Raw genomic sequence first — 25401 nt, forward strand, 5'->3', positions numbered from 1 at the left:
CAGAAGTGTATATATTCCTAGAAAGAAGGCTTGTGAGGACTAATTACCTTTAAGTATGGAGAATTAGGGATTTTTACTTTTTATTCTACTCTCCTATACAGTTGCACTATATATGTATATATGTATATAAATATATATTCCTTATCATAACAACACTGAAAAGCCACCAGAACCCCTTTTCCCTTGTAAACCCTTTGTGTCACCCCATGCAGGTGACAGGCACCCATAAGCCACAAGGTGGGGAGGAGCAGAGACCAGATTTAAAAACACTCTGCTCCTCTTCCCGAGAGGGCTCCCCACCCCCTCTCCTGCGGAGCCAGGCTGCAGTCCATCTGTCCAGGTCACACCACCTGGGAGAAGGGCTCGTGTGCCGAGCAGGATGCTTCTGTCTGCCCAAATTTTTATGGAAGCAGGGAAGCCATTTGAAAAATCTGCACAGATGAGCACAAATGCACTCGGGTTTCTGCCCCTGAATTCTTCACGCTCAGGCAGCCAAAGAAAAACCACAAGAAGTACAGAGAGGTTTAAATGCCATCGGGAGAATAAACATGTCTCCAACGGGCGCACGACTGGAGCAAACTGGTTCTGAGCCCTTCACAGAGGCTCCGCCCCCACACCCCGCCGCCCCGCGAACTCCGAGACCAGCAGAACCCACTGCTCGAGCTCAGGGTGGTTGCCACCGGGAGCTGGTCCATGCACTGTGGGATGTGCGCAGCATCCCTGACCTCCACCCACTAGATGCCAACAGCACCCCTGGAGTTGTGACAACCACGAACGCTTCCGGATACCGCCCAACGTCCGCTGGGGGACATCAGCCCAGCCGAGAACCACGGGTCTAATTACTTTTGTACGTCAGTAGCTGCCCAGCACTTGGGAGCCAAAAGGTTATGTGATGAATTCACTAAGAGGACCGCTCTTATTAGGTGGAAGTCCCCAAGCCTGGGATTCGGTGAGGTGGGATTTGGTGAGGTGGGATCCCCCCAGGCTGACGCTCACGGCGAACTCAGGGGCAGCAGGTGGTTGGGGAGGCAGCGGAGAAGCAAGTTTGTTTGGGACCCAGGCCAGCTTCTATTTGCCCCCTTGGGTACTTATGGCAGAGATGGCTGTGAGCTCACCAAAGCCTTTTCTTCCTGGACAAGCAGCTGGACTACAGTCCCAGCCTCCCCTGCAGCGAGTTGTAGCCGAGAGGGTCGGAGTGGGAGTGGAGTGATACTCGTAACTTCCAGAACTGGCCTATAAAAACTTCCCACAAAATCCTCTCTCTCTGTGCCCCCCTCTCTCTCTCCTGTAACCACCGGCTGGAGGTGAAACCCTCCAAGGCCCAAGAAGATGGCAGAGCCACAAAACAGAAGGGGCCCGGGTCGCTGAATCCCTGCATGGAAGGCCACTAGTGAAAGGCCTCACAAACACCGGTGTGCGAGCAAGAGATCGGCTTCCACTCCGGTAAACCAGAAACCAGGACGGCTGATCTACTCCAGCAGCCTTCCTTGACGTCAGCTAACACAGGAACTTTTAGCAAGTCACCTGAGCTTCAGTGTCATCCTCTGTAAAATGGGCATAACACTGGTACCTCCCTCGTTTAGTTGTTGTGAGGATCCACTGAGAGAGTCCTTGGGACTGTGCCTGGAACTTACTAAGCCTAACGAAGGTTGCCTCTTAATTACGAGTGGGAAGAAGAGCTACCACCAAATTCCTGCCCTTCCCATTACCCCTTCTGTGCCTTTTTTTCTGAGTCACACTCAATAACCTGGGAAAGAATGATTTGCTCCAGTCCTCAAATGCCTTAGGGACATACTGAGGCTTTAGGGAAACTTCTTGTAGTAAGGCTGGGGACCTTTACTTTATCACACAGTTGTCCATGCATCTCCTAAGTGTCCTGGCCCCTCCTTACCAAAGACACCACTGAGAGGCCAAGGTGACCTTGAACAAGAAAGGAAGAGGATCCCACCCACGAATCGTCCATAGGCTGTCTTTCTTTTGCTTTTCCAGCCTCAATAAAATTAAGCAGAATAAAACCTAAAAAGCAGGGGCGCCTGGGTGGCTCAGTCAGTTAAGTGTCTGCCTTCAGCTCAGGTCATAATCCCAGGGTCCTGGGATCGAGTCCTGTATTGGGCTCCTTGCTCAGTGGGGAGCCTTCTCCCTCTGCTGCTCACCCCACTTGTGCTCTCTCTCTCTCTCACTCTCTCTTGCACTCTCTCTCAAATAAATGAATAAAAATCTAAAAAAAACAAACCACTTTTTTAAAGATTTTCTTTATTTATTTGACAGAGTGATAGCACAAGTAGGCAGAGTGGCAGGCAGAGGGAGAGGGAGAAGCAGACTCCCCACTGAGCATGGAGCCTGATGTGGGGCTTGATCCCAGGACCCCGGGATCATGACCTGAGCCAAAGGCAGACGCTTAACCGACTGAGCCACCCAGTTTCCCCTAAAAAAAAAAAATCTTAAAAAACCTAAAAGCAAACACATAATGAGAACTATGGCCCAGACTCTTCCTGGGCCTGCTCTGTAATTCAGGATCACAAAGAGAGTGGCCTTGAGTTAAGCCCCAAAGACGCTGCCTCCCCTGGCCAGTGTGGGGCACCACACAGAAAGCAAAGGCTGACCCCCCCTGCCCACTCTGCTTATTCTTCACCCACCCGCTTGTGGGCGAATAATGCCCTCGCCTAAGACCGTCTCTAGAAATGATTGCCATTATAAGCCAACTACATCCTGCTTTAGTGTGGGGGTTGGGGGGCTGGGCAGAAACCCAGGGGAGCAGTTTTCACATCAACTTACACACAGGGAAAGAGAAAATTACACCCACTGAGCATCTGCTATGCGCTAAGTATCCCCGCACACATATCGTCTCACTCCTTTGTGAAAGCAGAAGCCACATCTGTCGTGCTCACTAGTTTCCCCAGTGCCTAACAGGCTTTGGCACACAGGTGTTCAATAGATACTTGTCATCTGAGCTTACCATGACCCCTACTTTATTGCTCTGACCTCATGTGTAATTCACTCTCCTCATTAACTATGTTCCTGCCACTTTCACCTTCTTGCTCATTCTGGCCCCAGGGCCTTTGCACTTGCCAATTCCTCTGCCTAGAACGTTCCTCTCCCCGATCTTTGCACAGCCGGCCCTTTCTCAGCTTGTATCACCCAGTTTATTTTATTATTTTTTTTAATTTTTTTTTTAAGATTTTATCTATTTATTTGACAGAAACACAGCGAGAGAGGGAACACAAGCAGGGGGAGTGGGAGAGGGAGAAGTAAAGCAGGCTTCCCGTCGAGCGGAGAGCCCGATGCGGGGCTCGATCCCAGGACCCCGGGATCGTGACCTGAGCCGAAGGCAGACGCTTAACGACTGAGCCACCCAGGCACCCCTGTATTACCCAGTTTAAAGTGATGCTCCAGCCCCTGTCACCGTACTCTGTTATTATTTAGGTGTTGATTTGTCTCACCCCAACTAGCATGCCAGCATCAGGAAAGGATTAATTATTTCTGCCTTTCTGCTATTTCTCCAGCAACTAGGCACAACACTTCAACAAAGTAGGGGCTTGATAAATATTTGAGGCCGTGTAACTCAATGACTGAGAGCCTAGACTCTGGACCCAGACCACCTGACTTTGAATCCTGACCCCGGGACCTGGGGCATGCTACTTCTCCTAGCACGGCCTCAGTTTCCCCAATCAGAAAACAACGGTACTTCCTACATCATAGTGCTGCTATGAGGACTCAGTGAGTTAATTCACGCGAAACCCTTGGCGCAGCGCCTGGCATATAGGAAGTGCTGCGTATGAGTCTGTTTGTCATTGTTAGAGACAGAATGAGCCACCTCAAGGTAGATCTTAAATGCGTCCAACAGACAGAAAATGCAGGCTCAATGAGATGAAGCGGTCCTGCTTGAGATGATTCAGCAACCAAGCTCTTTTGGACCTGGTTCTCGGACTTTTAAGCCAAAGTTATTTTCCCAAGGTTTCCCTGAGATGTAGGGAGAGAAATGACACTCAGTCCATGCCCCACAGTCCCTAGCCTTTCAAAGGTTTAAGCCTTCTCCCGCTGACTGGCAGCTCTGGGTTGGAGCAGTCAAGAGAAGGCAAGGGACAGAAGGGCTGTCTGGAAAGGATATTCTTGGGTTTCTGATTTCTTCCATGTGCCAGCCTTCATCTTGCAGCCACCAGGTACTGGCCTTGGCTGCTGAGCCCAGCTGCTTCTTGCCAACATGGTGGCCCAAGGCAAAGCTGAACCTGACCTTCACTGGCTCCCCTTTCCCACCCCTAGCTAGGGCTCTGCAGGGACACGTGTGGTTGGATAAACCCCCAGCCCCCTGAAGCCTTCCCCCATGGGGACGTGCCTGGAGTGAGGCTCCATCTAAAGGCACCAAAATCATTAAACAACCATGCAAATGAAGTAAAACTCCCCAGGAACCCTGGCAGCTGGCCTGGTCTTTAAAGGCTGCCACCGGAGCCCAAAATGAACGCTTAAGATCCAGCCAAGTTTTACCACCTGGGTGGATGGACTTTGGCAGCTTGAGGAGCTCTCTGGAGGAAAGATGAGGCGGGGGTGCCGCTGCGGGCTCTGCGCTCTGCCAGGAGAGCCCCGGCGTGGCAGGGGTCTGCTCCCACCTCCTGACTGCTTGGCTGGAGTTCCACCTCGGCCCACATCCAGGTTCGAGGCCATAACCCACCGAGTCCTCACTAAGGGCCAGGCGCTGTGCTAAGCACATTACATCCATCATTTCCTTTTGTCCCCACAACACCCTAGGAGTTGGGGGGCTGAAATCTACAGACGAGGAAATCTTCATTCAGAGGAATTAAGTAGCTTGCCACCATAGAGCATTGTCCTTTACATCTAATCCATGAGCACTTTCTGTTGACTGTACCTCTTACATTGTATCCCTGAGTTACTTCTTTGAAACCGTTCTGCCACCTTCCTGGTCCAAGCCACCATCCCCTCTCCCTTAGACCAGCGCTGCAGCCTCCCAGATGGTCTCCTGGCTCCCCCTCTTGTTTTCTGACAATGCTTTTATTCTTCATTCAACAGGTGGAGGGATACTTTAAAACATGATCATAGCACTTCCCTGGTCAAAACCCTCCAAAGGCTTTTCAATGCACTTAGGGAAAAAAAAATTTTTATAGCTTCTAATCCTACAGGCTCTACTCAACCTGCCCTGTGCTATTTTTCCAAACTCACACTGCCTTCTGTGCTCTGGACATATTGGGGTAACATGGGAGAAGAGATGAAGTGTCTTCTTGCTATTCAAAGTGTAGTCTTCAGACTCCAGCATCAGTGTTACCCAGAGCTTATTAGAAATACAGACGCTCAGGTCTCTCCCAGACTTACTGACTCAGAATCCACATTTTGACAAGATCCCCAGGAGATGCATATGCTCATCAGAGTGTAGAGGTTAAGAGTGAGGAAGACTTTGGAACCAAACAGCTTGGGTTGGAAGCCTGGCCCAACCACTCACCAGCTGGATGACTTGCCATCAGTGACTAGCTACTTCCTGCATAGTGAAGGACTCATCTTATCCAAAGAGAGATCTTGGTCTATGCCCTTGGCTCCTAGGAGGTGATCGCCAGGCTCGTGGTATATCCAGCAGAGGTGTCTTTGTTCGCCTAAGGGCTCTAGCCACGGACAATGTGATTTACGGTGACAGCTTTGGGGTCCCCTAGAGAAACCAATGCCTAGAGGTATTAGCTGGACCTCCAGGAGGTGCTGGAGGCTGATGGTCAGCTCCCAGAGAGTACGGGATCGAGCCCCGTTAAAAACTCTGGACACCACAGGCTCAGTGAGCTCCCCTTGTGTGCCTACTGCACACGTAGTGAGCAAGAGGTGGTAACACCGTCCATGACTCCATGGGGACAAAATGACAGGAAGCCCCACATCCGGACCCCTTCTGGACTCTGCCCTGTGTGTCTCTTTCCTGGGCTGATTTTTTTTTTAATATATTTTTAAAATATTTTATTTTTTATTTATTTGAGAGAGAGAGAGAGAAAGAGAGCACAAGAGGGGGGAGGGTCAGAGGGAGAAGCAGACTCCCCACCGAGCAAGGAGCCTGATGCGGGACTTGATCCCGGGACTCCGGGATCATGACCTGAGCGGAAGGCAGTCGTTTAACCAACTGAGCCACCCAGGCGCCCTTTCCTGGGCTGATTTTAATTTGCATCCTTTGCCATCATAAAACTATAGTTCTGGGGCGCCTGGGTGGCTCAGTTGGTTAAACGACTGCCTTCGGCTCAGGTCATGATCCCGGAGTCCCGGGATCGAGTCCCGCACCGGGCTCCCTGCTCAGCGGGGAGCCTGCTTCTCCCTCTGACCCTCCCCCCGTCTCATGTACTCTCTCTCTCTCATTCTCGCTCTCTCAAATAAATAAATAAATCTTTAAAAAAAAAAAAAACTATAGTTCTAAGGAGGACCTTCCTAAGTCCTGTTGAGTCATTCTCGTGAATTATTGAAACTGCATGGGCACGGGGACCCTGCATATCTAGCCAGCTGGTCCAAAGTGAGGGCAGTCTTGTGGGGACTAGTCCCTCCGACTTTGCAATCGGCTCAACTCATTGTCATTCCCTTCCCTGACCTTCAGGCACCCCAGCTGAAAAATGGCCATAGAACAGATCACACCTTCCACGTTTACTGAAAGATTAAATGAGATAATGAACACACAGGAGTTTCGCAATAAACACAAGTACAACGTCCCTGTGGTTCGGTCAAGGAAACTGAGGGTCACAGAGGCAAAGCCACCTGCCCACAGTCAGAGGCTGAAGCTCTAGCTGACTTGAACCACGGGGCCATACTGCCTCCTCGTGACTTGCTAACACCTCCTGGGAAGGGAGGGACAGGCGTGGTTCAGCCGAGCCGGTGGTCCAGCAACCTGCTAAGGAAGTCATGGGGCCTCTGGGGTAAGTCACCCACCGCCATCCCCATGCTCCTTACTGCTTCTCTTCTCTCCTCTCCTTTTGGGATTCACATGACATGAGCATTAGGCTCTGTGACATTGCTCCACAGGTCTCTATTTTCCCCTTCTGTCCCTCTTTTCCACCCAATCTTTTTATTCTGTTGTTCACAGTATGTAATTTCTCTTCATCCATCTGTACATTCCCTAACTCTTTTCCTTTATCACCTCCATTCCGCTATGGAGCCCATCCAGCGAATATTTTATTTGGTACTGTACTTTTCCGTTCGAAATTTTCCACTCGGTTCTTTTCTTCTATTTTCTGTTTCTCTACTAACCTGCAATAGTCTCTGTCTTACCGTTCTTTTCAAGAGGATTCACCCGTCCTTCTTGGAACACGGTTATAACTATTCTAAAGTCTTTGTGTGATCATCCCAACATCTGGGCCATCCTGTGGCGGGTGCCTGACGATTATATTTCCTCTGAGAATTTGCCAGACTTTGCTGGTTCTCTGTGTATCAGGTCATTCTGGATCATACCCTGGATGTTTTAAATATTATGTTATGAGACTCTAGGTGTTTTTTGAATCCTATTAAATATATTGATTTTTTTTTTGGCTGTACCAGGCAACTGAGTAGGTTCGGTTCAGACCACATGTTCTAACCTGCCTTCTGGGTGCTGTTAGGCCAAAGTTGGTTTAGCTTTCAAAGTCTCTTCAGGGCTCTGCACATCTGTCCCTCATTTGTGTCCGCCGGGGCCCAGCTGCAGACCGGGGCGGTAGTCTACACTGTAGTTCAGTTCTCAAAGTCTCTCCTATACCATTGAGGGTCATATCCACTCTATGGGGGCAGCTCCGGGGTGAGCCCAGGAGTTCATACATAAGTTTACAGTCCTCCTTTCTGGAGCTGCCTCCTCCTGCAATATTTCCCACACTCCAGCTCCCAGGGGCCCACATTCATTACCCTCTTTCTAGAAAGTGGAGTCTTTAGTTTCCCCCCCTTCTCTGCCGTTTACTTCCTGTGCCTGGGTTTGGGTCTGCAGCCAAGTGCCCATTGCCAACCCCAGGGCCCTGTGGGGAATGCACACCGCTCTGGTTCTGTGGCTGAGCTGGCGCAGCTTCAAGGTCAGTCCCCGGCTCCTGGATGCCGTGCCAGCTGGCGGCTTTGGGGTGATGATGATTAGGTGAGGGCGCTGCTCGGGAGGCGACCACAGGCAGCTGGTCCCAGCCATTCACCTCCAAAGGGCCAGCATTTCAACTCTTCCACACACTGGAATTATTAAAACAACAGGCACGATTTTCCAAGGGGCTATTTCTGGGATGGGCAGGTCCGCAGGCTGATTTGCCTGTAATTCCCAGGATAGGAATGATTTGCTGCATTTTACACAAAAGTCCAGACTCAGATAGGTGGAGTCATCTGCTTGAAATCTCACAGCTGGTTAACAGTGGGCCAAGATTCATACCCAAGTCTGTATAATTCCAGGGTCTGCTCTTCTATGGTGAGTTCCATTATCATCAACAACATCATCATCACCATCATCATCACCACCATCATCATCATCATCACCATCATCATCATCACCATCATCATCACCATCATCACCATTATCATCACCATCATCATCACCATCACCATCATCACCATTATCATCACCATCATCATTATCACCATCATCACCATTATCATCACCATCATCATCACCATCATCACCATCACCATCAGCATCATCACCATCATCATCACCATGATCACCATCACCATCATCACCATCACCATCACCATCATCACCATCATCACCATCATCATCATCACCATCATCACCATCATCATCATCACCATCATCATCACATGTGATATTTATTGAGCACTATGTACAAGGCACTGTCTAAAGCTTTTTATATGATGTACTGAGGCTGGAAGGTTGGAAGAGGAGGAAATTGAGCTATAGGAAAGGGATGTCATCTGCCCAAGGTCACATACACCTGCTGAGTGGTAGAGGTGCTATTGGAACCAAAACCTGCATCTCACTCCAACCCGTACTCTGAGTGGCCATGCAACCGTTTCTCTAGCAGGTGGAGCTGGGCCCGGTGCCCAAGAAGTCGGGTGGGGAGAGAAGACAGAGGCTGTGGGGAGGCCGCAGGGACGAGGTGTGGCAGAGGTGGGCTGAGGCCAGATGCTAGGAAACATCTGTGCCCCAGAACAAACCCACAGCATCTCTTCGTCTCAAGGGAGCTTCTGGCTCTCGCAAAATGGCTATGCCCCTCTCAGACGGGCTTCCTCCTCCCTCCTCTGCTGGAAGCCCTCAGGTTCTCCAGTCCTGCTGCCCAAACCCCAACGCTTTCGCAGCATGTCCTCTGGTGCCCATTCAGCCCTGAGGTCTTCCCAGGCAGGCCAGTGACAGCATTGCTCCCCACCTCCCCCTCTCCTCCTCTGCCCCACCTCCCCACCCACCTCATCCCACCAGCAGATTCAATTAACCAATTAGATGCTGGAGCTGCAGAAAGCCAAGCAATTACGGAAGCAGACCAGGTGCCTTGGAACTCCACTCTTCACAGAGGGGCCTGGGTGACCTCCAAGCAGACAGTGGGGTGGAGAGGGAGGCAGAACAGTGTGGGCAAATGCTGCCAACCCAGGCTGGGTGAGAGAGATCACTGCTAGAGTCTGATTCCTTCTAACGCACGGAATGACTGGCGCTCACCCAGATGCACTTCCCGGGTCTTCTGTGTATTCGCTCCCCAAAGTGCGGTCTGCAGACCCACAGCGTTGGCATCACGTGGGTGCCATTAGAAGGGCAGAATCCCAAGCTGCAGCCCAGGCTGACTGAATCAGAATATGCATTTTAACACATCCCTAGGAGATGTTAAGGATGGAGGCACCGCACTTTCTAGTCCTAGCTAGACACACTAAGGTTGGCGAAAAAGCTAGGAGTGTGGGTCATTGCCCTGGTTTCTCTTCTTGCATGTTCTGCAGCTGCCTGGACACTGGGTATCACAGGTGGACCCCCCACTTCTGAACCTGTGCCTAGGACAATTCCTTTTTTTTTTTTTTTTAAGATTTTATTTATTTATTTGACAGAAAGAGACAGCGAGTGAGGAAACACAAGCAGGGGGAGTGGGAGAGGGAGAAGCAGGCTTCCCTTGGAGCAGGAAGCCCGATGCGGGGCTCGATCCCAGGAGCCTGGGATCATGACCTGAGCCGAAGGCAGATGCTTAACGACTGAGCCACCCAGGTGCCCCGCCCAGGGCAATTCCTGCAGCAGCTGCCCTGAGCATGTGGCTTCCATGCTGACCCCTGTCAACCTATTAGCTCCCAGGCTGAAGTATGAGGTTGGCCTCATTTTCTCTCCCAGACCTCAGTTTCCCTTCCGGGCTGGAGGCCTGCCTGGTCTCTCCTCACTCCCTACAACCTTCTGCGCCCAGCTCACTGTCACCTGCTCACTCCCCAGACAGGGACGGGCATTTGCAACGTACCCTGCTTTTCTCCTTCATAACCCTTATACCAATTCACAATCACGTTGTAATTGTTGCAGCATTTGACTAACATCCGTCTGTCCCCTCGCTAGAATTAAATGCCATGAGAACGTGGGTCATGAATGTCTGGCTCTCTATTGAATATACAGCACATAGTAGGTGCTCAAAGAAAGTTTCAATCCGTGGAGACTGACACTTGGTCAGCTCCAGCCCCAGGGAGCTGACCCTACCCCCTCCCGCCCCTGCCATCAGAGGCTGCCTCTACTCTCCATTCTGTCTCGATCAATCTGTCTACTGGAGATACCTCATATAAGTAGAATTCTATAGTATTTGCCCTTTCATATCTGGCTTATGTCCCTTAACAGAATGTCTTCAAGTTTCATCCATGTTGTAGCATGTGACCACTTCCCTCCTTTGAAGGCTGAATAACAGTGCGCTGAATGGATAGATCACATTTTATCTATCCATTTATCCAGCTCTCGATGGACACCTGAGCTGCTTCCTCCTTTCTGCTACTGGGAATAACGCCGCTATGAGCATGGGCGCGTGAATGTCTGTTCGAGGCCTGCTTTCTGTTCTTTTGGGGATATACCCAGAAGGGGAATTGCTGGATCACAGAGTAATTCTATTTTTGATTTTTTGCAAAGCCTTCATCAAGCTCTATTTCTTTTTTTTCTTTCTCTTCTCCCCCCACTTCCAAGAATAGCCCACTAACCTCAGTGGCTAATTCTACTTCACTTTCCCGGAAGGCCTCTGGGCTGCACGTCATTCTCTCACGAGTTGAAAAGCAATTTCCCCCCCTTTTTTAAACTTCAGCTGCAGAAATCATCTGATTGAAAACTGCAGAAAAACCCTCATCCCACACAGGAACGGAACTGCTCAGCCAGCCCAGCCTGCCGGCTAATGACAGGCTTTCACCAGGATTCTCCACGAATGCTCCTAGTGCAGCTCAACCTTACTTTTTTGTTATGAAGTGTTTGGAAACAAGCTAATGGGCTAGGTTTCAGATCCTTAGCGCGGAGGTGACAGTTCTTTCCCCTGGCTGGTATATAAAGCAAGTAGAACATCATGGATCCGAATTTGGCACAATTGTAGCTTTACCCAGATAGATACCAGCACAACCTGCATTGCTTTTATCACTATGGTCAGTGCCCTTTACAGGTAAAATGCCATCCCAGCCGGGATTTCCACTCACAGCTATGGTTTCGAACCCTGACTCAGCATTAGAAATATCTGGGGTGCTTTAAAAAATACATATACACAGATAGAGAGACAGCCGATGTCCCCAGCTTAGTCTGCTTGGTCAGAGTCTCGGGGGGTGGGGTCTGGCCACTGGTAGCACTTTACTTATTTACTTATTTTTATTTACCTATGAGAGAGCATGAGCAGGGGGAGCAGCAGAGGGAGAGGGACAAGCAGGCTCCCCGCTGAGCAGGGAGCCCAATGTGGGGCTCGATCCCAGCACCCCAAGATCACAACCTGAGTCCAAGACAGATGCTTAACCGGCTGAGCCACCCAGGCGCCCCTGGTAGCACTTGAAAGCTCCAGCTGATTCTGAAGTGGAGCCCGAGTTGAGCATCCCTTACTTAAGAAGGCAGGGAGGCTTTTTGTCCGACATCTTAGCGAGGCTGCCGGGGTGGATGACGCTGCTCTCCCAGCCTCACCATGCCGCCCAAGGATGACAAGAAGAAGAAAGATGCCGGAAAGTTGGCCAAGAAAGACAAAGACCCAGTGAACAAATCTGGGGGCAAGGCCAAAAAGAAGAAGTGGTCCAAAGGCAAAGTTCGGGACAAGCTCACTTGTTTGACAAAGCGACATATGACAAACTCTTTAAGGAAGTTCCCAACTATAAGCTTATAACTCCAGCTGTTGTTTCTGAGAGACTGAAGATTCGAGGTTCCCTGGCCAGGGCAGCCTTTCGGGAGCTCCTTAGGAAAGGTCTTATTAAACTGGTTTCAAAGCACAGAGATCAAGTAATTTATACCAGAAACACCAAGGGTGGAGATGTCCGAGCTGGTGGTGAAGATGCATGAATAAGATCCCACCAACTGTGCATTTTGGAAAATAAAACTTTATTTAAAAAAAAAAAAAAGGCAGGAAGACCTGTGATCCTTCCTTCTCTAGAAAGAATATTTTCAATGGGCTTTAACCTGATGAGAGGCGCCCCTGAGCTGGGGGCATGAAACCCCAATATTTAAACAGGAGAAGCAGGTGTTCCACAAATGGAGAGCACGGGCCTTATCTGATGGGTGCAGCTGATGACGGCCACCCGAAGTGGCGGGTTGAATGAGAGACGTATGGGGGCGGGGCGCAGGGGTGCTACTCCAGTTTGAGGCTTTTGCCTGATGGGGTTCACACAGGGGATTCAAGGGGTTGAAAAAAACGTCTGAACAGAAGGCAAAGTTTTCTGCCCTTCGGGGTGTTTTTCTGGGAAGGGTGCTCCGGAGTTCTCACTGCAACACCTCAAGCTTCTGTCACACACCCCTCACCTTCCCACATCCTCCCCTGCCCCCCACCATGCGTAATGCAATTATTAAAAATAAAGAGCTGGGTGCATCCACATTTGCTTTGACCTGGAGGGACTGGACACATTCAGTTGTTAATGAAACAAAAGCCAGTTTCACAGTGGTGTCCACAGAAGGGTCCGCCAAGCTCCCCAAGAGCAGGGGCTGTCTGTTTTATCTCCTGCTATATTCCCAGCACCTGGAAACAGTGTCTGGCCCAGAGAAAGTGCTTCATACCCACTTGCGAAATGAATGAATAACTTCCTAAAAGAGCTGAATCTTCTATACGCGGATGATGTTTGTGTGAATGAGGAAAAAAGTGTGAAATGAGGCATACCAGGATGTTATAGGTGGCAACCCCTAGGAGAAAGGACTGGAAAGGGGATGAAGAAGAGAGTAACATTGCTTTTTAATAATAGTTCACGGTTACTGAGTGCTTGCTATGCACGAGGCACGTTGCTCAGCAAAGATTATGTCTTGTTCTCATCTGATCCACATAACAATCCTTCAAGTCGTCCTGGTGCGATTACACCCATTTTACAGATGAGAAAAGCTAAGCATACAGATCTTGCTCAAGGTCACAAAGCCCAGACCCAGGCCCTGGCTCCACAGCCGGTGCATTTAACCCCTCTGCTCTTCTCCATCCAAACTCCTCCTTTGCTTGTATCACTCACTGTGACCAGCATGTGCTACTTTTTTCCTAAAATCTTAAGTAAAATATAAAGCATGTGCTACTTTTTTCCTAAAATCTTAAGTAAAATATAAAAGTGTCAGGGCTTTCCTTCTGGGCACTCACTGCCCCCCCTGGGGTTCCCTCCTGATCTAAATGTGCAACATTAAGTCCTTTATTCTCAGTAGAGACTTGGGAATCAATACTCCATACTTGGATCTTATCTTGGTTCAACAGAGTTCCCATTGCCTGCTCCATAGCATTTAAAGATTCAGTGGAATCACGGTCTTCTGCTTGGCCTGAAACCTTGGGGACAGTGGGACCCATGGACAGCAACCATCCTAGGCTTCAACAGACAGGACTGTCATACCTGCTTAGGGCAGGCAGGCCCTGATTGGATGCAGACCCTCTGGGTGACAGGCCCTAAGAAAACCCAGAACCAACCTGCCTCAGAGGAGTCTTGGAGCACAGAGCATCTGCAATCTTGGTGATGAGAAGCAGTAAGCACGTGCAGAGGAAGCCTTGCATGCAAGGATTTTTTTTTCAGCCACGGCCTTCTTTTTTGGAAGACCTGCAGCTAAGGATTTTAGACTAGATCTAAACAGATGAGGCTTCCTATTGCTCTGGAGCACGAATCCTCAGTGTGAGGTCAGTTCCTCATGCCAGCGCTACCTGCATGTTTGGGGAAATGCAGACCCCTTCATCTTTGCAGCTAGGAAAACCAGAGCTTAAATCTTGACTCTACCAGTCTGAGACTGGGTGGATTGCTCAGGTTTTGAGCCTCAGTCCCCGGCCCTGTAAGCCGATGAGGATGATGCTGATTTGACAGGGTGAATTATGATGCATATGAGCAATAAAGTAAATGAAGCTGAAGCCCCTGCTGGGAACAGGACACAGGAAATAATAACCATTACTTCTATTAACTCGACATGGTAGGAGCCTGCTTCTAAAATGGCTCCCAATGATCCCTAACTCCCAGTATTCACGCCTTTCTATAATTCTGGAATGTGAGCTGGACCTACTGGGTTGCTTCTAATGAACAGAATATGGCAAAAGTAAGAGGATGTCATTTCTAAGATTAAGTTACAATAAGACTCTGGCTTCCATCTTTTTTTTTTTTTTTTTCCTCCATGCAGAACATGCCCTCTTTAATACCCCTCACCAGGCTAAGCCATTCTGGCTTCCATCTTGCTCACCTGCCCACTCTGATGGAAACCATCTGCCAAGTTGTGAGTTGCACTATGGAGAAGCCCATGTGGTGAGAAACAGAGGAAGGTCACTGGCCAACATCCAGGAAGGAACAGAAGCCTCCAATCCAATGCATCTTCACTGTGAGAAACTGAAAGCTGCCAACCACTAACTATGTGAGTATGCTTGAGGAATAGATCCTCCCCCAGATGAGCCTTAAGTAAGACTGCAGGCCCAGCCAATACCCTGACTACAGCCTTGTCAGAGAACCTCAGCCAGAAGTACACACCGAAGCTATATCTGGGTTCTTGACCCACAGGAACTATGAGCTTAATAAATGTTTGTTGTTTTAAGTCACTATATTTGTTATGCAGCAGTAGATAACTAATACACCCTGAAGACAATATATTAAATTCAACCAGAGTAGCACATGAAGCCTCTACTTAAACACTATGTCCTCTGGGAAGCCTTTTAAAATCCTCTTCTCCAAGTTAGGTGACATATTACTTACGTTTTCCTGTAAGACTACAAGCTACTTGAATCAACCGTATCAACAAAACTAACAGGGTGAGCACTTATTATTTTAGACTAGATATTACTTAATTTTACAATCTCACTGAATCTGATAAACCTATGAAGCAGGTACTATGATTGCCCACATTTTAGACATGAAGAAACTGTGACTCAGAGGGGCCAAGTAACTTGCCCAAGGCTTCAGCAATTATGGGGAAGTGCTAGGAAATCTGGCTCCAAAGTTTACATTGGTAATAATTATGCTTTACAGTTCTACGAATCTTGACCAACTTCACAAACAGTTGGATTCAAACCCAGGTAGCTGAATACCAGATATTACCATCTCTAGACACCTATCTTTAGGACAGTAAGTGGAATAAGCCTCGCCTGGAGTTCATCAGGGTCTGAACCACTACCTACCTGTAAACACTAAGCTGGCATTTTCAAGCTCTTCTTGGGGAACTTTGAAGCTGAAGGATTCATTGTAGAAAGGATCAATTGTGCCTCTTAAGAAGGATGTCTTCTTTGTTTTCACAAGCTTGAGTCCATGTACCAGCTGGATTTTCACAAAGGGGTCTGAGAATTGGACACAAAATTATAGAATGTTGGAGCTCATGAAACTCAATCCATCCATCCATCCAACTTCCCATCAATCTGATAACCCAACCACCTACCCACCCTTTCATCTCTCTTTTTTCCATCAATCCTTCCATCAGTCCAGGTGGATACCTCTCCTTTCATTCATCCATTTTCCCATCCATCCATTATCCATCCCTCCTTTTTCCCATCTAGCTGCTTATCTGTTCATCCCTTTCTCTCTTCCTCCAGCCATCCAAGATTTATTGAGCTCCTCCCATGTGTCAGGCATTGTGTTCATTTTACAGATGAAGAAACTGAAGACTCAAGATAGGAAATGGCCTGCTTAAGATCAGACTAGTGGAAGAAAAGCCAGACCCAGAGTCTGTCCTGGTTTTCTGTCCCTAGAAATCCCTTATCATGTCAGTGATCCCACAGCTCCATACGCAGGAGCTCAGAGATGGCAGATTAATAACTATCATTCTTAGATCGCTTTACAGTTTACAAATTCATGTACATTATCTAATTTAATATTGTTTAAACAACTCAGTGAGATGGATACTGTTGTTATCACAATTTTTCAGATGAAGAAACTGAAGCTTATGGAGGTTAAGTATCTTCCCCAAGGCCAACATCATTTATAAGCAGTAGAATGAGGACCTGGCTCCAGGCAGTTTGACTCCAGAACCTTTAATCATTTTATCATACTGCCTCTCCCATCGTGGTGAGTCTGAAACTCTCCAGCCTTAACACCATTCCCTCCACTGGCCCCTTCCAAACTTCTATTTTTTATAATGTGGTTTTTGAGAATGTGAGTTGTCTTCTAAACGCAGGTGTCACTTTCTAGCAAAAGTAATTTATTTTAGCTACTGTACTTAGAGGAGACAGAAGTTTCTCCACTGAGCTGAAGAGGTCCCAGAGACCCCAGCTACTTTCATGATAATATCCTTTGCTGTCATGGGAGAAGCTCCGTACAGATGGAATGTGATCTGTTCCATTTCATGAAAAGTCATGTCTGAATTGGTTTGCTATAAAGTAGACACTTTAAATACAACAGTATTTTCAGAGTTGGGATTTATAAAGATTCAAGGTACACTTGAAATGAGTTGGGGGGGGAACCTCAGGGCGTGCCCTCGACTCCGGCAGCTCGGACTGCAGGGCCAGTACACACTAGCGCCACCTGGAGCATGGCATCTCCATTGCAGGTACAGCATCTGGAAAGGTGGGTCACTTCCTTGGGGGCTGCTGCGCACAGAGGATCTAGAGGTCAGTAGTTATCATAGTTATCACACGTGGTCTCAGTCAAATCCCCCATTCGAACGGGGTTACTGAGATACCATCATTTACCTGCCTCATCCTAAGAGACATCTGATCGTTTATTTCCCTCTTGAATCTAACATCCTAGTTCTAAATGCTATTTGTTTATCCTTGCGGGGTTTTATTAATAGTATCCGGAATGCATATGCTGAGTGAAATAAGTCAATCAGAGAAAGACATGTATCATATGACCTCACTGATATGAGGAATTCTTAATCTCAGGAAAGGAATGGAGTGTTGCTGAGTGGGGGGGGCTGGGAGGGATGGGGTGGCTGGGTGATAGGCATTGGGGAGGGTATGTGCTATGGTGAGTGCTGTGAATTGTGCAAGACTGTTGAATCACAGATCTGTACTTCTGAAACAAATAATGCAATATATGTTACGAAAAAAGAAAGAAGAAGAAGAAGATAGCAGGAGGGGAAGAAGGAAGGGGAGTAAATTGGAGGGGGAGACGAACCATGAGAGACTATGGACTCTGGGAAACAAACTGAAGGTTCTAGAGGGGAGGGGGGGAAGGGGATGGGTTAGCCTGGTGATGGGTATTAAGGAGGGCACGTTCTGCGTGGAGCACTGGGTGTTATATGCAAACGATGCATCATGGAACACTACACCAAAAACTAATGATGTAATATATGGTGATTAACATAACATAATAAAATAAAATTAAAAAAAAAGAGCTCGAGCCCCATGTTGGGGGAACAGATTACTTAAAAAAAAAAAAAAATAGTATCCGGAATGCAGAAAAAAAAAAATTGGCCCTGGGTCAAACAAACAGAGATGCCTCGTTAAGGAAATGGGGGAGGGAGGGGGTCGCACTGTACCTGAACCTTGGCTCACATCTGTCTGAAGAAGTTGCTTGGCTCGAATGACATCAACATTCAGTCTCCCAGCACTTGGGAGATAATTCAGTGACAGAAGCAGCTCCCCCAGCTCTACTTCATTCTGCAGGGAAAAGAAATGGTCGGGAAGTTGCTTTTTTCTTGCAGTCCTGTTTGTACCTACCATGAAGCAAACTGACCCCAGCAGCTCACAAATGGGCTTTTGTGGGCGGATCAGTCAACAACGGGTACCTCTTCGACTTCTTTTAGCCTCTGCCCCCAATTATTCCATTTATCTCAGAAAGTCCTAGGGGTGCCTGGGTGGCTCAGTCGGTTAAGCGTCCAGCTCTGGATTTCAGCTCAGGTCATGATCTCAGGGTCGTGAGATCGAGCCCCATGTCAGGCTCTGTGGTCAGCAGAGAGTCTGCTCCAGATTCTCTCCTGCTCCCTCTGCCCCTGCCCCTGCTCGTGCTCTCTCTCTGTCTCAAATGGATAAATAAAATCTTTAAAAAAAAAGTTCTTTCTGCTCTTAGAATGCATAATAGCAGCAACAACATACTAACAACAAAACATCAATAATGATAACACATAAATGCTACATGTCAAGTTCTGTGCTCACACTTTGTATGTAATAACTAGTTCAATATTCATAATGAATCTGGAAGATGTTAGTATTACTCTTATTTAATGGATGAAACGGAGGATCAAACAGGGAAATGACATGTCCAAGGCCACACAGCCAGAAAGTGGTAGCACTAGCTTTTGGACCCAGGGAGGCTGATTCCAGATAATCTGACCACTATGCTCTTCTGCCTCCCAGCAAGGTAACTGGAAGGAGGATAACTGAGGGGCAGAACACCCTGCAGAGCAACAATGTGGCTGAGAAACCTGTTCTCAACCTGCAGTTCACAACGGAGCCCATGCTTCTAGTCTCACTGTGCCAACACTCAGCCTGTGACATCCCTTATTAAAAAATACCCATTCCCTGGGTATCAACACTACCACACTGGTGGGAAATTCACCCAGAGCATGATTCCTTCCCCACTTCCAAAAGTACCTAGAAAACAGGAGGCCCCCACTTCTCTGTCCCTTTTTTTTTTTTTAAAGATTTTATTTATTTATTTGACGAGAGAGACACAGTGAGAGAGGGAACACAAGCAGGGGGAGTGGGAGAGGGAGAAGCAGGCTTCTCGCAGAGCAGGGAGCCTGATGCGGGGCTCAATCCCAGGACCCTGGGATCATGACCTGAGCCGAAGGCAGATGCTTAACCACTGAGCCACCCAGGCGCCCCTTTTTAAAATTTATTGTAAAAATCTGCAACCATATGCAAATTACACAGGCCAGTATAACGAATCTCCATATACCCACCACCCAATGGCAACAATTATCAGAATACTTCTTTTGCTAAAGGCTGCTTCATCATGTCTTAGTCTGTACTTGTCTTGGTTTGTATAACAAAAATACCACAGACTGGGCGGCTTATAAACAACAGAAATTTCTTTCTCACAGTTCTGGAGGCTGGGTGCCAGCATGACTGGGTGAGGGCTGTCTTCTGGGTCACAGACTTCTTGTTCTGTCTTCACTTGGTGGAAGGGACTAGGGAGTATTGTGGGGCCTCATACATAAGGCACTGACACCACTCATGGGGGCTCCACCTTCATGACCTAATCACCGCCCAAAGAAAGGCTCTATCCTGCAACACCATCACACTGGACGTTAGGATTCCAACATGTGGACTTCGGGGAGACACAAACATTCAGGCCACAGCACATCTACACACTGATTTGCAAAAAATTTTAGCTGAGTATTTTAAACCACATCCCAGACATGATGTCATTTTACCTGGATATCCTTCAGAGTGTCCCTCTAAATGATAAGGACATTAAAACAAATATTTTCAGTATGGAAAATTTCCAATCATATTCAAAAGAAGGCAGAAAAGTACAAAGAGGGGTGCCTGGGTGGCTCAGTCATTTTCGGCTCAGGTCATGGTCCCGGGGTCCTGGGATCGAGCCTTGGATCGGGCTCCCTGCTCCGCGGGAACCCTGCTTCTCTCTCTCCCACTTCCCCTGCTTGTGTTCCCTCTCTGTCAAAATAAATAAATAAAATCTTAAAAAAAAGTACAAAGAAACTCACTCAGATTCAATAATTATCATCTCACAGCCAATCCTGATTTACCTATACCCTCATTCAACTCCCCATATCACTCTGAAGTAATTCCCAGACATATTATTTTTCTATAATATTTTACTATAGATCTCTAGAAGATCAGATTGATCTATGTATCTACCCATCTAATCGTCCACCAGCTATTCAATCTCCATCCAGCCATCTACCATCCATCCATTCATCTTTTTCCATCCGTCTATCCATCATCCATCCATCCCCCATCCTTCCTTTAACCATCCATCCACCCACCCATCTATCCATCCATCCATCCATTCAGCCACTCACCCACCCATAATCTCTATCCATCCTTTTCATTATCAGTCATTCCAGCAAATTTATGTCAAGTGGCAGCTCTAGAACATAGCTTGGCACACAGTAGATACTCAATAAACGTGTGTTGACTGGATCCCAGTCAAACCAAAAGATTTCTGTACTGAGTGAGTTAATCTCAATTAACTCAGAGGTAGCAAACTATCAGCCCCTAGATGTGTTTTATTTGGCCCACATCAAGTTTAAACATAATTACTTGATAATTATTATAAAATTCAAGAATCAAGATATTTCACACTTTCAAACAAAATCTGGATTCCCTGCCTTTCTTGAAAAACGAGAAGTTTTGGCAAGGCTGGGCCCACATTCCCACCTGGCAACATCTGGCCACAGCGCAGCATCCCCCTAGATGGGACCTGCCTCCTTCATTTCATTAGGTCCCCATCTATTCTTCACTGCTCTACATTTGAGCTTGCAGGTTTTTCAAGACAGGAATAGTCAACTCAGTGTCCTGAGCAATCGAGGAAGTTCAGAGCCCCTCTACACAGTTGCTAGGGTTTCCCCCTTGTTCTTGAAGGCTTGGAAGATGTTATATCCTCAGAGCCTTACCCTGCAGACATATTTATCCTGAGATAAGAAATACTGAGAATGCTGCTGGCTCCTTCGTATCCTTGTGGACTTAGCGTGAAGCCTTCCCTGCTTCTACAACTAACCAGCTGCTCATCTCATGATACAGCTTTACAGGTAGGGATCCTAACTTGTAATTCAGTCTGCTGACTTGGTGAAAAATGGATTCGGCAAATCGAGTGTCATCGAGGGTGGTTCATTTAGAGATGGACCCAAATGAGGAACAAAACAATATGGCAGGAAATTAGCCTAAAGACATAGACCACTGGTTCTCAAATGGGGATAATTTTGCTGCCACCACCACCACCATCTAAAGACATTCCAGATTATCACAGCTGAGGTGGGGCATGCTACTGGGATCTAGTGGGTAAAGGCCAGGGATGCCGTTCAACATCCTGCAACGCACAAGACAGCCCCTCCATCCCCAGAACAAAGGATGATCCAGCCCAAAATGCCAACAGCGCTGATTGAGACACAAGAGATAGAAGACAGAAAGGGGGATAGATATCTCTTTTACAATAGCAAAAAAAGTAAATATTCATTGACTCAGTATTTCCATTTCCAGGAACTTTCCCCACCGATGTATCTCTCTGTGCGTCACGATGTGCGCACAAGAATAATAAATACAGTATCATGACCCTGACAGAGTGACTGTGGGCCACAATGTGCAAGGACTGGGGAGCAAATAGCCCCTGCCTTCATGGAACATACACTCTGCTGGGGGAGGCAGAGAGTAAACAAATTAAAGAGACACAAATGAGGTGACTTCAGATAATACTGAGGACTAGGGAGAAAAATCCAGCAGGGCAGGGGGATGAGGGGCCTTTCTGGGATGAGGGAAATATTCTGTATCTTGATTATGGTGGTGGTGACATGGGTGCATTTGCCAAAAATCAACTATTTAAAATGTACAAATTTATTGTATGCAAATTACACCTTAATAAAGTTGATTAAAAGGGGGAGATCCAAAGTAAGCAAATAGGGCAGAATATTATTAGCACTTGTCCAATCTGGGAGATGGGTACCTAGGGGTTTATTATTTTAGGTCAGAAATATTTCATTTAAAAACATGTTAAACATTTAAAACATATTTTAGAAAATATTAAAAAGGCAAGCACAAAAACTTAGGGTAACAGGATGGTGACTGATAAGGCGCACCTGGGGGCCGCCATGTCAGCCGTGTTGGTCAGGCAAGGCCTCCCTGAGGTGAGGTTTGAGGAAGGCCTGAAGGAAGTGAGGAGGGGAGGGGGACACATGAGCCTGGGCGTGGGAAGAGGGAGAAATCGAGGAACACAGTGAAGTCCAGTGCGGCTGGAGTGTGCTAAAATGTGGGTTCTGAAAGGGTCCATGGGAGCTAGAGAAAACTAACCAAGGGGCTGACCTGTGGGAATGTGCCCACCTCCAGCCTTACAGGAGATGGTACAAAGGGAGTGAGGCCAGCTACCGGGCTCTGGTTGCCTAAGGGAGCCCTCAAGCCCTTTCCAGAGTGGAGAGGGCTGCTTTTTTCCTCCCCAGGGGGCCACTGACCAACCTTCAACAAGACATCTGCCTGGTGTCATCCCCTATTTTCCTCTAAGAAGATTGTTTTTCATCTCAAAAAAAAGCGAGGGGCGGGGAGCTCTTTTCTTCCTCCTTTCCTTTGAAGGATACAAGCTGAGGCTCTCTCCAGCCCCACCCCCGCCTCCCCAAGACAAGCCTATCAAGCTTTTCAGGATGTATTTTTCCAAGGGAAGCAGTCCCATTGATCCAGCCATTCTTTCCTGCCGCCTCGCCTTGGGAGTGATCAATTTGCAAGACAGCTGTCTGGAACTCAGGGAAGAGTTGGTAGAAATAAAAAAGAGGGCTAACTGAGCAATATCCAAGGGTTCGTTGGTTTATTTAACAAACATTTATTCTACAGTTACTCAGTCCTAGGCACCAGGACATCACGATCATAATAATTATGGCAAACTTTTATTGCGAAATCTTCCTAGGCCAGGCACTGACTCTGGCAGGCTAAGGCTGAATCTTATTTCTTCCCCTCAACAGCTCTAGAGGTTCCCATTTTACAGATGAAAGAATTCAGACTCAGAGAAGCCAAGGGATCACATTCTGAGTAAGGACAGGAAGCAAGGGCAGCCTGCTTTAACTCTTATACCATGTTGTTGGTAATGAAAGCACCATACCACCACCAATTCAGTCTCTTGGTGGGGAGCAGGGAAAATATATTAAAAAAAAAATCAAAATTCCAGTGGCCTCACACTTACTAGGTTGGCTATAAAAACAACAACAACAAACAGAAAATAACAGGTGTTTGGTGCAGGCATGGAGAAACTGGAAGCCTGTGCCCAGTCGGTGGGGATGGAAAATGGCGCGGCCGCTGTGCTCCGTGGTCTGATGGCTGTTTCCCAAAAGTTTAAAACTAGAGTTACCATATGACCCAGCAATTCCTCTCTGTGGTATTTCTATTCTCCCAAGAGAACAGAAAAACTTGTACATGAATGTTCACAGTTGCACTGTTCACAACAGCGGGAAGGTGGAAATAGGCCAAATAAATGGGCCAAATATCCACCCAAGGGTGAATGGACAAACACAATGTAGCATATCCGTACAATGGAATGTTACAAAAAGAAATGACGTACTGAACGTGCTACAGTATTGTGTAGCTAAACCTTGTTAACATTAGAGTAGGTGAAAGAAGCCAGAGACAAAATCATATATGGTATGATTCCGTTTCTGAGATATCCAGAACATGTCAATCTCTAAAGACAAGAAAGCAGATGAATAGGTTGCCAGGATCTGGTAGGAGTGGGGCTGGGGGCTGGAGGGCAGATATGGGGAGTGACTGCTTGGTAGGCAGAGGGTCTCCCTTGGAGTGATAAAAATATTCTGGAAAGGAGATGGTTCCATTGAGAATGTACTAAATGCCGCAGAACTGTACACTTTAACATAGTTAGATTGATGTGATGTGAATTTCACCTCAATTAAAGCAAATTATGGGTCCTCAGTATTAATGAGACACGTAAACCTGGACCTAGTGCAAGACATACTGAAGCACATGCTTGGGAAGGACATGGTCAGGGAAGGCTTCACGGAGGAGGCATTTGAGTTAAGTCTTTAAAGATAAGTAGGGGGTGCCTGGGTGGCTCAGGTGGTTAAGCGACTGCCTTCGGCTCAGGTCATGATCCTGGAGTCCCGGGATTGAGCCCCACATCGGGCTCCCTGCTCAGCGGGGAGTCTGCTTCTCCCTCTGACCCTTTTCCCTCTCGTGCTCTCTCTCATTTTCTCTCGCTCAAATAAATAAAATCTTTGAAAAAAAAAAAGATAAATAGGATGTGGGGAGCCTAGGTGGCTCAGTTGGTTAAGTGACTGCCTTCAGCTCAGGCCATGATCCTGGAGTCCCTGGATCAAGTCCCATATTAGTCTCCCTGCTCAGCGGGGAGTCTGCTTCTCCCTCTGACCCTCCCCCCTCTCATGCTCTCTCTCTCATAAATAAAATCTTTAAAAAAAATAAAGATAAGCAGGATGTATTAACTAACCGTATCATGGCAATCACTTCAAAACATATATGTGTATGAAATCATGACATTGTATACCTTAAACTTACATAATGTTATATGTCAACTATATCCCAATAAAACTAGGAAAGAAAAAAGATAAGTAGGATTTTGTCCAGCAAATATTTCAGGGAAGGACACTCCATGCAGATGGAACAGAATGAGAGAACGCTGCACCACAGTCCCATTACCCTTTGCTGTTCTGGTCCTGAAGTTCTTGATTTCCTAACATAAAGTCCCAATTAACTTCCTATTAATAATAAAGCAGGCAAAGATGGTTAATCATTTGGATTTCTACAATAAATTGGTGAGATTCTCCTTACAAATAACATCACACTCACTCATTTGTAGTCTTGGTTTTCATACAAGTTGCTTTGTTTGTTTTTTAAAAATGGGGAAGACAATGCTGGCTTCACCCTTAGGCAGAACAGGTGTGTGCTCTGGATGCCCCCCCACCTCCATTTCAAATAAAGAAAGAGAAATACATTTTTTGGCAAGAATTTAATAATTGATATTCAGAAGTAACAGTGAAGTCATCACTATGGAGAAATTAAACCACTGCAGTTATCTTGAATGACTTATGATGACAGTTCAGGGCTTAGGATCTCAAGATCGTATCCTAACCCAGGCCAGGAGAAAAGTGGAGGGTTCTCACTCAACTCTGAGCCAGAATGTGTGACACATCTGAACAACAACATCCACTCAGCCATCAAAAGCTTCAGCTCTAAATAATCTGAGGGCAAAAATGTTCCTGGAGGGTTCCTGAAGACAGCGTCTTCTTTGTCCTTCTTCCCTAGAAATATCTGATGCTAAATTTAAAAGCTGACCAGCGGCCAGATGGTAAGGAACTTAGATTATGGGAACAGAAAA

The 25401-nt window shown here is 47.2% G+C and overlaps 1 protein-coding gene and 1 pseudogene across 2 annotated transcripts in view; one reads left to right on the forward strand and one right to left on the reverse strand.

The window, feature by feature from the left end:
- Positions 1–25401, reverse strand: part of SYT17 (synaptotagmin 17) — a 75495-nt gene that overhangs the window by 12649 nt on the left and 37445 nt on the right. For both annotated transcript variants that reach the window (XM_028091682.2, XM_088017008.1), the window contains 2 exons: positions 17933–18053; positions 15639–15794 (listed from right to left, as the gene is read on the reverse strand). In XM_028091682.2, coding sequence (XP_027947483.1) covers positions 15639–15794; positions 17933–18053 — 277 coding nt within the window. The remainder of the gene's footprint in view (positions 1–15638; positions 15795–17932; positions 18054–25401) is intronic.
- On the forward strand, positions 12009–12376 carry LOC114199683 (small ribosomal subunit protein eS25 pseudogene; annotated as a pseudogene).

This window comes from Eumetopias jubatus, unplaced genomic scaffold (assembly GCF_037043125.1).
Source record: "Eumetopias jubatus isolate StellerSeaLion01/CBP00866 unplaced genomic scaffold, mEumJub1_p1.0 scaffold_12, whole genome shotgun sequence".
Lineage (NCBI taxonomy): Eukaryota > Metazoa > Chordata > Mammalia > Carnivora > Otariidae > Eumetopias > Eumetopias jubatus.